Source organism: Leptinotarsa decemlineata, unplaced genomic scaffold (genome assembly GCF_025532065.1).
Source record: "Leptinotarsa decemlineata unplaced genomic scaffold, Ldec_3_MD MMD2_tig00000218_RagTag_RagTag, whole genome shotgun sequence".
Lineage (NCBI taxonomy): Eukaryota > Metazoa > Arthropoda > Insecta > Coleoptera > Chrysomelidae > Leptinotarsa > Leptinotarsa decemlineata.
Window position 1 is genome coordinate 976,656 of NW_027412545.1, and position 15,154 is coordinate 991,809.

Consider the following 15,154-nt stretch of genomic DNA (forward strand, 5'->3'; position numbering starts at 1 on the left):
ATTATACTTGCAAAGAACTCATTAGCTCCAGCTACTACTTCGTTTACATCCATGTCAGTGAAATCAGCATCCAGGATAAGTTCATTCCGCATCTCAACTTTCTGATCTAAAAGGTATAGATTATCTTGTACATGTCAGCTTGTAGTCAGCATATCAGGTTCTGTTCTCTTCAATTTTGTCTCAATGAGATCAAAACTCCGTCGTGAAGAAGTTCTGAGGAACGACCATCACGGTCGCCAAATGTAACATAGAGACACAACTAACTGTTGTATACGTACTACCCTCAAACAGTTGTAGGTCGGCAGATCCGTACTCTCACCATCTGACCTGAAAGATCACTCACCATACAAACTAATCGCCTTCGTTAAGAAGCTGGGTTTATTTGGCCGAGTGTGAATAGGTGTGAGCCACAATAAACTCTTGTGGGTTGCGGTGGAGGGTCGAATAGTCCCACTCACTTTAGACACCTACCTACTACACTCAAAGGGCAGGAGAATAAATATATTCCTTCTAATTCAAATTGACAATATTGAAAAAATATTATTTTTGAAAAAATGTCGTTTATAATTACAATACATCAAAATCTGACCGTTCAATTAATAACAAAATATTCTAATTTCAAATAAATATAAAAAATCGATATACAGACTTAGACCAATTTCTGACAGCGATTTCTTTTTGGGTTTTCTCAATTTATTTTCATTCACACATCCACAAGTGGCTGGCGTCTTCAGAGGTTTATTCATCTTGATGATTCACCGATGACATCGGTCGTTAGGATGCAGTTCCGAATTACGACGGCCTTCAAACCCAAATGGAGATAGTAACACTGAACATTGTTTATTCTGTCCATGAATTTTCCCTAACTGAGATAATTTTTATTACTGACTGAGTATATTGGTCGACAAAGCAGATGTATCAAATTTTGTTCTTTGTAACGTGATGGATAGTTTATTGATAGTCTAGGCTATCTGAATAGCTTTCATTAGGATTTTAAAAATTCGGTAGCTAAATCTTGCATAAACTTTGGTTAATTTCTGTTCTGACTTCAAATAAATCGTTGCTACACCTCCGATTTTAAGTTTACTGAATCCCATTTTCTGTACTTTTTGTGGAACTGTACACGATACTATCATTTCAGAAATAATAAGTGTTTTTCATTTGTTAGAATGATTCAGATAGTGATTTTTGAATAACATTCCAATAACACATGATCCACTTCAAAATCTGATTAAGATTCGTATCTAAACGTTTAACAGCTATATAAACGAAGTTCATTTCAAATTTTTTCAGTGTTCTCTTCAAGAAGAAATTACTACAAGAAGAAAATGGTAGCATTCAAACTTCTCACTTTTGTTGCGCTGGTATATACCGCAAATGGTAAGGCTAACTTTCCAATTGAGTATTTGTAAATATCAATTCGTAATTAATGAAGTCACCAATATCATTTTTCATACATACTCTTCAAATGCGGCCTAGCTTACAAGTTTGTACTGCACTGAAAAATTAATTGTTATGAATTGTTATGACATTTAAATTCTAAAAAAATATAATTGATACCGTACTTTACATAATTTAAAAAAATGCTCCCTTCTGGTTGTCAGTTAAACATAAAGTTTTTTATAATTGTTAATCAACGACGATTATAATTTGAGTTATTTTAATATGGCTCGAGTGGCATAGTTACATTTTGTACAAACGAAAACAATATGTACATGTTGCTTTCGTATCGAGAGGGATTTCGAAGTTATCAAAGTTATCAAAAAAATATTCGCAGATAGAAAATATTTTGTGAAGCTTGCAGTAGCTTTACAACTACCGTAAATAAAAATTTTAACTACTTTTTTGAGTATATATATATATATATATATATATATATATATATATATATATATATATATATATATATATATACATTTTGTATGAAATTTTTCAGCGAAAGCAATTTCTTGAAGAATAATAATGTATTTTATTTTACAGCTGCTACAGATAGAGAGCTTGCTATCCAACTGGCAGCATGTTTGAAAGAAGTAATTATAACTGGACTTCCATCTGTTCGAATTCCTTCTCATGACCCCCTTGTTTTCAACCACAACCTATCTTGGCATGGAGACATTGGCATTGCCAGGTAATATCTTTGTATTATTTCCATGTACGATACAAATAACTTCATTGCCATTTTAGAAATTTTCCAGAAAAATATTTAATGTGTTATATTCAACTCTATTGCTTTTTGATTGATTGTGTAGGGTAACGGATTCATTTTGTCAATACTGAATGATGATATTTCAGTGGGATGAACATTTTATGTCTTTGGGTAGTGTTTTCTTTAGGTGTCATACAAATATATTACATATTACAATAATCTCATACACTTTTTCATTATTTATACCAGTATACTACAGAAAAGAAGTTTTTGTGGTCAAATTTGAAAAATTTCATTGAAATATTGTATCCTACAACTTTTTGTTACGAGTTTCATTTTCTTTTCATATTTCTGATCTTTTAGCAGAAATAACTTTTCTCCTGGGGATAGAAGCGAAGAAGTTGCCAAATAATAAATTCTAAAAATCCCAATATTTTCATTTATATCATCATATCGAGAATGGTAAATGTGGTAATTATCATTTCATTTGATGCATAATGGTATGAAAAAACAGGGTCGACAAATGAAATGTATTTTCAATATTGTGAATTGTAAATCAACATTGTAGAATAAAACATATTGATTTGCTGTAGACTCTGAACTAACTTATGAGTTGAACTGAATGCAAAAATTGATGAAAGTAGTAAATATATGGGACTCTATTATGAAAATTACTTTCAAGTACAAGGTGGTATTCATGGATTTGTTGATTTTTGTTTGTAGTTTAAAGAAATATTTTGAAAATTATTACCGGTGCAAAGCTTGTATACTCGCATTTTTATACCCTACAACTCTTAATGCCTCAGTTATAGACAAATAACTCAAAATTTGACTCAACCCCATTTGAATTATTTCATTAATTCGGAGTTCCATTATATATATGATATGGGATGATTTGAAATTCCTGAAAGAATCAATGAAATTAAAAATATCAGCTGAAAAAAATAACAATTATATTAAGCAAAAAACTGAAATTACAATGAACTGGAATACAAGAAACAATTGAAAATTGAACAATAAACAAGGAATGAAAATCAAAATCAAAAGGTTTCGAACCAAGTTACTTCACGACGTTTCGATTTTTGGTATCCACAATCGTCTTCGATTGATGACCTTGAAACATTGTCAACCACCTTTTAACATGTTTGAATTATTTCGTTGTACTGCATTTGACCAACTTTAATGCAACTGACACAATGATATGCACCAGGAAATGATTCAATTACCCTAATTATCGAAGTAAAATAACGTCCATACGAATATAAAAATATGTTATGTTATCGGTAATTGATATTATGCATCTCTTGACGATGCTAATTTTTCGACGATACGCATGTATAGAGAAAATAAGTTAGTTCTGGAGTATGGAAAAATTGTTTTCCAGGTCAGGAGAGCGGGAGTTGAAATCTTGGGTCTCTGACTGTTTGTATATATCTACACCGAAACCTGGAGATTTGTCTGATCTATTTGTGAATTGAAAATTCTCTTTCACTATTTTTCCCTCCCGGTCTATTCAGTCCAATTTATTCCGGATCAAGGCTGTATAGATGAATTTCAAGGCAATTAGTCAAAGATCATTTCCAGAATCACGTTACTTTAAGTGTCGAAAGTAATCTGCCAAAACCTGTTTTGGGCAATTAACAATATGCAGAGTCCTGCCACTCTCCAAAAAAATGTGGAGAGGAAGAATGTCTTGAAGAATTTTTGTGGCTGATGAGGATGTGGTGCAGCTGTCGCTGGAGATAGCCAGGCGAACCTGTCTTTGCACACCAGAAAACTTCGCCTTACACGTTTGCTGTTGAGTTTTTGTCTACTAGGCATTGTGTAACTAATCATAAATCTGATAACTTTTAAGTTTATCCAATGGATCGTATCATTTTCACCTCAAACTACAAATTACGAATGCAATTCACTTTCGAGACCTTACAAAATAGAAACAAAAATGATTTCATCTCACAAAGTCCGCAATATAACCAATAACAATTAAAATGTCTTTTTGCAGTGGTACATTGAACGTCACCAACATGGAATGGTATGGAATTCCCCACTGGAGTCTGGATGTTCAACAATTCAGTAAAGACAGTGACTCAAATGCAGTCCTCCAATACACACTCTGGTGGCCAAAATTCGAGTTTCTTTCAGAGTACAGTCTTGAAACAAATGTGGCGTTGATTCCTGGAAAGGTTGCCGGATATTTGAAGTAAGTTATAGTATTTTTACATCATTCTTGTTGATTTATCCTGGATCCGGATGTCATGCAGGTTGCTACAGCTGCACCCGTGACAAAGTTGGGAGTTAGTCCTTGTAATCACAAGGTCTTCCGATGATGACACGAAACCGCAGTTGGCCCCTAATGGTGAATCCTCTTGTTTGTTTTCAACTCAAGTGTTGTCTATCCTTTACACTTGGTTGTACCGTACTGACGAAGGCTAAATAGCCAGAAACACGAGTCTGCGGTTTGCCTCTTTCCTATGAGTGCTAGTCCAATAACTTCTTATCATATATATTTTTTTGGTACGCATGGCAAATACCCGAAAGGAAACAACAGCTAAGCCAGCTGTTGCCGCGAAAGAAGCATTCTGGAACAGAATGTTTAATATTTTCGAGAAAAGGAATTTTACCCTTTGCGGCAAATTTTTCGGAAATGCTCTGATTACATCCTTGAGTGAAGGTAATAGTTTCAGAAGTTCTGTTTATCGAATGTGAGCATTGATAGGATCATGATTATTTTATGTAGGGGTTGTTCCGCATTCTCGTGAGCGAGGAAGCGTTCATGGAAAGTTCCATAGGTAGAGTTTTGCCAGCAGTATTCGGCTAATTTGCTTTTATCCCATATTGCGGAATGCTTCCTGAAATATTTTCATATCGAATCGATATTAAGGAAGTGTTGCTATGTATGTAACTTTCCATATGATTTCCAGATGATACGCAAACTAGCTACGTATCTATTTTGGTTCTGTTTCTTTATAGTTGATTTCAAATCAGTATCTCTGATTCATGTGGATTCTCTCATTTATATATTATATTTTACTGGGTTATATCTATTTTCTATGTGGTATGTGTTATACGGTGATTGTTTAGGAAATAATTGACTAAAATAATGAAAAAATATATAAGCCTGTAGAAAATAGCTGTTGAGTTCCATCAATTATCTGAAATAACAATTCGTTCTCAATTAGTGAATATAGGTTTATTGCTGAATGGTCTGGACTTCTGTTTTCGATATGTCAAACCTGAATTTTTTATGTTACCTAGTTACATGAACTATCCTGAAATCTGTTGTTAGTAACCATACCAATGCGATGGGTCCAACTCACTTCATAAATTTGTGCTTGTGATTGTTTTTCATACGGATTGAATAATTATATGTCATTATTAGACATATTTATGAGTTTTTGCTTGTTATTATAACTGTTTTTCCTATTTTTTATTGGGATATTGATCATCTGACGGATGGTACGACCAAAAAGTGTTTGTCAATAACTACAATGAGCTATAATTAAACAAATATTTCGTACTTAACATCGGTGGAAGGTTCTGCTTTCAAACAAAATTTCAGAGACATAAAATGGTATATGACGGTAAATTCCATGCTCAGAAATTATACGACCAAAATTCGAAATTCAATAGAGAATATATGTATCACTATTCATGTTCATAAGTGGTACATGAAGACATGTAGATATTTCTATCGAGTTTTTCAATTATCACATATAAATCTTCAAATTTATATCAAATTCATTTCTCACAGTGTCACCTTAGCCAGCACCTCATGGACTGGTGAAGTCAACTTCACCAAACCAGGTTTCGATCTAACAGAAGGTATTGAAGAACTTACTTTGAGCTGGAATGCTGACAAAGTGCATGTAAGTACTATATATATATCCTAAGTTATGATGAAATCGAGTCATCTTTGTAAGTTAACAAATGTTATACGAATTCACTACTTCGTGAACAATATTTCTAGCATAATTCAAGTGTTACTGTTTTATTGTGTTATTGTTATTTCGAAGTTAATATTAAATAGTGTCTTCGTTTGGTCTCAGTTTCCGCATATTGTCAAAAATCGAATGTGATGCAAGAAGAGTGCCTTTTCAGCAATATTTTTTCTGTTCTGAATCTCATTATTTTTCTAGAGTTATATTCTGTTTTCATATGAAGATTATATAATATATCATATGAGGAAAATGTAATGTTGTTGATTCCTTTGAGATTTTAAGGCATTTCCAAAATAAATTTGTTAATTTGCCTGAATTATTTCACTACATTGACCAAAATATTATTATTTCAGTTCGACTTCACCGGTCTTGGAATTTTTAATGGTGCAATTTCTAATACAATAAGTGGACTCGTTAAAGCATACATCGACAGTGGAGCCATGGGAAATGTTCTTGGGGACCTATTGAAGACAAGATTGAACACTGTCTGGTTCCAACATAACGAAAGGATCGATAAGATTTTGGAATATTGTAGGAACAACTGAGATGTTATTTGAAAATGTAAATTTCAGTTAATGAATAATGAATAAACTTTATTTCACTGCAATATTCATATCTCTTTACAATCATAGTGATTTGGAGTTCCATTATCTGAAAAATGTTTCAGATTTGAAATCTAAGAGCATGTGGATAACGTGAAAATGTACAGAATGAATGATGAATGGAAAATATAGGGACATTAATATAGAATAAAAATCATTTGAAATTTCAACAGATATCTGAAGGAGTAAAAAAATTACACAGATAAACATTATTGCATGTCATTTTTCGGATATTCTTCAGATTCAGGTAAAAAATTTCAGACTCAATCTACGATATATTTCTCTCTGAAAAAATGTTCAACGTTACATACTTCGGGTTTTCAATTGATTTATTAATTTCCATGACTTTCAGTTAATTCATTTTCTTCCCTTCGTTACATGTGTGTAGGATTTTGAGATTTTATATTTCATCAGTTCGGACTTCCATTGTCTAATATAATATGAATGGATTTGAAATCCCCGAAAAAAAAAGAATAGATCAACCGAAAATAACAATTTTATCAAAACAAAATACTGAAATTACAAGGAAATAACATACGAACTACAACCAGAAAATTGAAATATTAATAAAAGCTGAAACCTAAAAAATATTATTAACAAAAATGAAAAATGAAAATAAAATTGAAAGATTCCAAACCAAGTTACGTCACGACGTTTCGATTGTTAGTATCCACAATCGTCTTCGTGTGATAACTGGACTTATTCCTCAGAGATCTGACTATTTATAGGTCATTCGGGTGCTTTCACCTTTCACCTATCCCCTCTTTCCGCTTCATTGGTTTTAGCGGGAGATGACCGTTTGGCGGGAGTTGGTCGTTTTTCGCTCGATAAGAGGTTTCCATATGTTACGTATCTCTACGCTAGCTTGACTAAATGCGTTGTTGGACAATATACAGGGTGTCCCTGGACTTCCGCTTTTCCTCTCGGGAATGTATAGATGGGGTCAAAATATCACCAGTACTTCATATAACTTTTTTTCCTAAAAGTCTTCGTAACCAAGTTACGGGCCCTCAAAGTTACAAAATGAAAAATGTTTTTCTTTGATAACTTTTCAAGTGAATATTCAAAATCATCCAAATTTTGGTAATTGACTAAACAAATGAATTCCGTCGATAAGCTTTCATGCAGGAGTCAGTTGTTTTGCTACAAAGTCAGGAACGGACTACCCCCGATGGTCCACACCCCAAAACTTTGAAATGACAGATATTTTTCAATATTTTTCAACAAAATAAGGTTACTTGGACAATTTTATGAATAAAAGTACTCGTGTGGAAAGTCGATCGGAGCAACGAGTCTTGATAAAAATGTAGTTCTACTCGACGACATCAAACCCGCTCGTCCACCATTATTTGAAATGAATAATTATCAAAGCAGAAATAATAATGATAACGTTAATTCAACAACATTTATAACAGGAATAATACAAAGTATGCTAAAATGAAGTCGTAAACAAAAAGTACAGTACCTATATGGAAGTTTAAGTCACAATTGTGATAGCAGATATTTTTTCAAAAGAAATATCAAGTTCTGTAGATTCGTGGTGTTTTTAAACTAACAAGCTACTCTACTATGAAATATCGAATTCATTCCATATTTTGTATGTACATAATACGTGTGGAATAATCACGTTTCGTGTTGATCAGTTATCTGAATCTCATGAAACTCAACATTCGAATGTTTCAAATTCTTCTTCACAGCTAAACTGTTGAGGAGTTTCACTGATAATTATAATTTTATGGGAGACATTCTTTAACACGAATCTAAATTTAGCTGAAAAAACGCACATCGGAAAAAATATTTACTATACTAATAAAAAGCAAACGAATGAACTACAAAAACGGCTGCACATGATCAGGTGAAAAATATCCAGGGAATAATATTTCTTTCACAGATGTTGACAAAAAAACCTTTTAGAAAGTTTTGATAAAAAATGAGAAACTGGAATGCGATTTTGTTTTGTTGAGTGGTGCGTTGTCATATGACTATCATTGTATTGTCAATATTCTATAGGATATTTTGAATTTTTTTGATATGGCCGAACAGTTTACATTCAATGAATATGCAGATATGCATGTATTTTATGGACGAGCATTTTGTAATGCTGCAGAAGCTCGTCGTCTGTATTCCGAGCATTTTCCCAATCGAACGGTACCGTCAAGAGAAACATTCGAGCGTGTCGATCGCAGCTTGAGGGAGACAGGTATGTAATAATTGATAATTAATTTGAGCACGTTGTTTTATTTCGATATTATTGTAGGTACACTTTTGCCAAAACGAGGTGGTGAGGGCGCTCCTAGGACTGTACGTACCGTTGTATTGGAGGAAAATATTTTGGAAGCCGTCGCTGATGATCCTTCAATGAGCATCAGAAATCTATCAGAACAGTTCCATACATCCAAGTCCACTATTCATAGAATAATTAGGGAACAACTGTTCCACCCATTCCACATCCAGAAGGTACATGCCATGACACCTCAAGATTTTCCAGCACGACTGGAATATGCCAATTGGTTCATGGATAGGCAAAGAGAGGATATTACTTTTATTAATCGAGTTTTATTCACTGATGAAGCAGGTTTCAGTAGAGATGGAGTTATCAACTCTCATAATCTCCATATATGGGCCGAAGAAAATCCCCATGGGATATTGCAAACCAAACACCAACGGAAATTCAACGTGAATGTTTGGGCTGGTATCATAGGAAACCATCTTATAGGATCATTCGTTCTACAGGACCGATTGAATGGAGAACGTTATTTGGAGTTCATTCAGAACGATTTGAATGGACTTTTGGAACATGTTCCATTGCAAACCCGATGAGATATGTGGTTTATGCATGATGGCGCTCCTCCTTATTTTAGTTTGATTGTGCGTGACCATCTGAACCATATTTTCCACAATAGATGGATTGGTAGAGGTGGGCCATATTCATGGCCATCGCGGTCTCCGGATTTAAATCCATTGGATTTCTTTCTGTGGGAGCAGCTAAAAAGCCTTGTTTACGCTACACCTATTCACACAAGAGATGCATTGTTGAATAGAATAAAATTACATTGTGAAGCCATACGAAACGACCCTGGAATGCTATTTCAAGTACAGAGAGGGTGTCTTCGCAGACTAAGAAAATGTATAGAGAGAGAAGGTGGTCATATCGAGCAGTTTCTGTAGCGGATTTTTCATTTCTGTTTGCTCTTGAGGCTCTTGAGTTTCGTTAGTTAAACGTGTTTGCATTATAAAAATTCGTTATGAACATTTTACCTATCATTTCCATTTTCCTTAAAAACTAATATTTTTGAATAATGGTAAACATCTCAGGATAAATGTTGTTGAATTAACGTTATCATTATTATTTCTGCTTTGATAATTATTCATTTCAAATAATGGTGGACGAGCGGGTTTGATGTCGTCGAGTGAAACTACATTTTTATCAAGACTCGTTGCTCCGATCGACTTTCCACACGAGTACTTTTATTCATAAAATTGTCCAAGTAACCTTAATTTGTTGAAAAATATTGAAAAATATCTGTCATTTCAAAGTTTTGGAGTGTGGACCATCGGGGGTAGTCCGTTCCTGACTTTGTAGCAAAACAACTAACTCCTGCATGAAAGCTCATCGAAGGAATTCATTTGTTTAGTCAATTACCAAAATTTGGATGATTTTGAATATTCACTTGAAAAGTTATCAAAGAAAAACATTTTTCATTTTGTAACTTCGAGGGCCCGTTACTTGGTAACGAAGGATTTTAGGAAAAAAAGTTATATGAAGTACTGGTGATATTTTGACCCCATCTATACATTCCCGAGAGGAAAAGAGGAAGTCCAGGGACACCCTGTATACGCGGCTTTCTTGAATATTCTCCTAAACCAATGTTCCTTTTTGATCAGCAGGATCAATTGATCAGTTTCGACGTCGAAAGCCTCTACACCAACGTTCCTGTCGAAGAAGCACTTCAAACCATACAAAAAAAGCTATCCGAAGATGGGAACCTGAAAGATAGAACAAACTTACCGATACAAGTAATCATGGAATTACTAGGATGCTGTGTACGAAACTGCTACTTCCAACTGAAGAACGAATCTTTTACGCAAGATGAGGGACTGCCAATGGGATCGCCACTTTCATAGATTATAGCTAATATATATATGGAGTGGTTTGAAACTCTGGCCGTTGAGTCTGGTTGAGATACGTAGACGACACCTTCATAATATGGAACCATGGGAATGCAGAACTAGACATTTTCCTGAAGCACATCAACAACGTAAGTCCTTCTTTCACTTTCACAATGGAGAAGGAAGTCCACAACGAATTGCCTTTCTTAGACGTAATGGTGAAGAGGACCGTCACTTCCGACTTCTTTTCCACAAGGAAGAGAAGCCGCCACAACCAGTACTTGTACTTCCCTACATCAGAGGATTATCGGAAAGGATAAGAAGGATTGGGTCCAAGTATAACATCAGGACCTGCTTCAGATCTGGAAACACTATCCGTAGCAGCCTCACAAAAACTAGGCCACTGAACGCGGACTGCGATTCCAAGAATTGCATTTACCGGATACCCTGCGAGTGCGGAGAATCATACATCGGTAAAACTAAGAGGCCATTGAAACTTCGCATTGCTGAGTACAAGAAACACACACGACGAGGAGAAACGAGCAAATCCGGAAGAGCAGAGCATGTTTGGACTCATCAAAATAATATCAAATGGGCTCAAGCGAAAATCATCCACAAAGAGGAACACTGGTTCAGGAGAAAATCCAATGAAGACGCGTATATGTTGTCCAACAACGCATTGAGTCAAACTAGCGTAGATATACATAACATATGGAAACCTCTTATCAAACGAAAAACGACCAACTCCCGCCAAACGGTCATCTCCCGCTAAAACCAATGAAGCGGAAAGAGGAAAGAGGGGATAGGTGAAAGGTGAAAGCACCCGAATGACCTATGAATAGTCAGACCTCGGATTAATGAGTCCAGTTATCACCCGAAGACTTTTGTGGATACTGTTATTTCGTATCAAACTTTCGTGACAAGAAAATATCCACTTTTCGTCAGGACAATTATTTTATTGACAATGTCAAATTCACATTCAAACTCTTTCTTTTCAATAACACCATAACAACAATAATTCAACGGTAATAAGATCAAGAAAATAAATAAATAACTCAAAACTAATCAAATAATCAACATTCCCCCCCCCTAGAAGAATCAACTCAGTCTTCTAATTCCAATTTGCAGATCTTAGTTACTGGCCGTCGAAATTCTGAATACGCTGTCTTGACGTCTACCACCGTAACTCGTCCATCTCTACTTGGATGCACACCTATGAGTTTTCCTAATTTCCATTTATATCGTGGAGCTTGGTCGTCGACCACAACTACTATATCACCCTCTACAATGTGTTTGCTGTCGTTGGACCACTTACTCCTTTTCGTCAAACTTGGAAGATATTCTTTTACCCATCTGTCCCAAAATGTGTTGACCAACATTCGAGATTTTTTCCATTCGCGCCTCAATCCATTAGCATCAGGGTTTATTGGAAGTAATGTAGGCTCGTGCGTGCTGTTGGAATATCTCAACAAAAAATACATGAGAGTAAGAGCTTCTAAATCTGACGGATCGCAGGAAAATTTAGTCAGCGGCCTATAATTTACTATGGACTCTGCTTCCTCTAATTCACCTATGCGAAGAGCGACATATAATTTGAAAAATCTTCCATCTGCTTTTGTCCATTCCAGAAAACATTTAGAGTCTGTCCAAAAATACATTCTATTGATGGTTATTTCCAGTTCTAATTCTGCCATTCCCATAACTGCGGCTTGCAATTCTAACTTCGGAATTGAAAGCTGCTTTAAAAGTGAAACTCTCGTTTTCGTAGCAATTATGGAAGTCTCTATTTTGTCCCCTTTCAATACTCGAAGATAACATTTCGTGGCAAATGCCTCACTGCTATCGCAAAAGGTGTGGAGTTCAATTCTATCTGCTCCGGAGATTAGAAAACTGTAACATCTTGATATTTTGTAGTCCTCAGATCTTTCAACCGTCTTTGCCAAGGCTTGATCAATTCTTCCGGTAAAAAACTATCCCAGGAGATTCCAGAACGCCACATCTTCTGCATCAATATTTTACCTCGTATAGTAAGTGTTGATATTAAGCCAAGTGGATCAAACAGGGACATAATGCACTTGAGAACATTTCTTTTGGTCGGTTTTTTATCATGAACATGTCCGATATCCAATTTGAAAGAAAAATAGTCATCATCGGTATTCCACCAAAGTCCCAAAACACGATGGAATGAAGTTTCACCAATGATCCTTGAATGGGCCAATACAGCTTCAGATTTGAGTCTTTCTCGTATAATCTGAGAGTTTGTCATCCAATTAACTATTTCGAAGCCTCCTTTCTTCTGTACCTTGCATACTTCTGAGATAGTATAAAGTGCTTCCTGTTCCGTATCCTTGGAATCCAAGTAATCGTCTACGTAAAAATTGTTGATAATTGCGTTCTGAATTTCGGGATGAGAACAAAATTTTTCAGCAATAAAGTTCTTCACAAACTGGGTACATACGCGAGGGTAAGTTGCGCCAAACGTCATCATCATCATTTCATATTCATCTGGATCTTTCTCACTTTCTAAGTTTCGCCATAGGAATCTCTCGGACTTTTAATCTTGTTCACGAATTTGAATCTGATGAAACATTTCTCTGACGTCACCACAAAATCCAAATCGTCGTTGGCGAAATTTCCATAAAATAGTAAACAGAGATTTCAATAGATCTGGTCCAGGTAACAGTTTACTATTCAAGCTTACTCCTCTTGACGTGGCGGCTACATCGAATACTAGGCGTATTTTATTGGGCTTATTCGGATTATTCACAGCAAATTGTGGTAAGTACCAAAGACGTGGATTGTCTGTGAGAATTTTTTCCTGTTTCAGTTTTCTAACATATCCCTTTTCTATGTAACTATTGATTTTCTGGCAGTAGGCTTCGGCGAAGTTTTTGTCGAGACTGCATTTCTTTTCCATACATTTAAGTCGTTGTAGGGCCATATATTTGCTTTCTGGTAGGATGTCATGATCATTTTTCCACAACAAACCTATCTCATATCTTTCTCCTGTATAACAAATGGTAGTATCCATTATAGTCATTGCCCTCTTATTATCCTTGCTCATCTTGTCTGGTGTTACTAATACTCCGAAAGACTCTGTTGCAAAATTTTCTTTTATGAGTTTTTCAATGTCGTCAAAAGCTTCTGTTTTCTCACAAACATGCAGTGTATGGGCTTTGAAGATTTTTTCAACATTGATGGGACTTGGACCGTGTAGTGACCGACCTAATTTACACTTGGTAGCTACAGGTAAGTTATCTGATCCACAACGTATTTGTCTGGGTAATATCAAATGTATATTGTCCTGTCCAATCAGGATGACAGGTTTTTCTCGTTGAATATCCTGAATTGGGATATCCTTCAGATGAGAATATTTTCTCCAATCAGCCATTCTGATTTCTTGTTCTGGAAGTGACAGATTTCCAATAGTTCGAACTCCTTTCGAAGTGAATATTCCATCATCATTAGTTTTTGATATTTTCAAGTTCAGTCTCATTGAATTTTGCTGTATCGAATGATTTTCATTTGCTCACTGAAGGCAAAGTGATTCTGATACACCAGAAAGTTCTAATTTATCAGCTATCTCCTGGTCTAACAGCGTTACCGTGGATGCTTCATCACATAATGCCAAAACTGACAAATGTCCATTCGGTTCACATAATTTGACTGGAATTGTCCTCAATAAAATTTTGGTGTTTGATATATTCTCCATTGCACAAACTATTTCAGAATTATTTTCCATTGACGATTCGTTGACGTTAACTTCCGGATTTCTAGAAGGTAGGTCTTTATGTATCAACTGATGATATAGTTTACAGTAATTTTTGCCATACACTTTTCTGTATCTGCACTTAAACTTTTGGTGTTTACTTCCTACTTATGAGGGGATTAATTACTGCTGTTGTTATACCAAATCTGAGCGGAACACCGAATCTTTGTGGCAAAATATAATCCGTTGATAGGCTTCTATTCAAACCAGCGGTGCGTCTTTGGCTCAATTTTTGTTCTTCCTCCATTTCGCGATCACGTCGGGGTCACCAATGTTATTTCGTATCAAACTTTCGTGCCAAGAAAATATCCACTTTTCGTCAGGACAATTATTTTATTGACAATGTCAAATTTACATTGAAACTCTTTCTTTTCAATAACACCATAACAACAATAATTCAACGGTAATAAGATCAAGAAAATAAATTAATAACTCAAAACTAATCAAATAATCAACAGATACTAACAATCGAAACGTCGTAACGTAACTTGGTTCGGAATCTTTTAATTTTCATTTTTATTTTTCATTTTTGTTAATATTTTTTTTTAATTTTCAGCTTTCATTGATATTTCAATTTTTTATTTTCTGG

The 15,154-nt window shown here is 35.0% G+C and overlaps 2 protein-coding genes across 2 annotated transcripts; one reads left to right on the top strand and one right to left on the bottom strand.

The window, feature by feature from the left end:
* Positions 1-1,220: 1,220 nt before the first annotated feature.
* LOC111516434 (uncharacterized) lies at positions 1,221-6,691 on the top strand. Its single transcript, XM_074173191.1, has 5 exons — positions 1,221-1,380; positions 1,981-2,128; positions 4,149-4,346; positions 5,898-6,012; positions 6,438-6,691. The coding sequence occupies exons 1-5, from the start codon at positions 1,329-1,331 to the stop codon at positions 6,627-6,629; spliced, it is 705 nt and encodes a 234-aa protein (XP_074029292.1). The 5' UTR covers positions 1,221-1,328; the 3' UTR covers positions 6,630-6,691.
* A 6,659-nt stretch (positions 6,692-13,350) lies between these two features.
* On the bottom strand, positions 13,351-14,187 carry LOC141481588 (uncharacterized). The gene has a single exon (XM_074173336.1). The coding sequence runs from the start codon at positions 14,185-14,187 to the stop codon at positions 13,351-13,353; it is 837 nt and encodes a 278-aa protein (XP_074029437.1).
* Between the last annotated feature and the right edge of the window lie 967 nt (positions 14,188-15,154).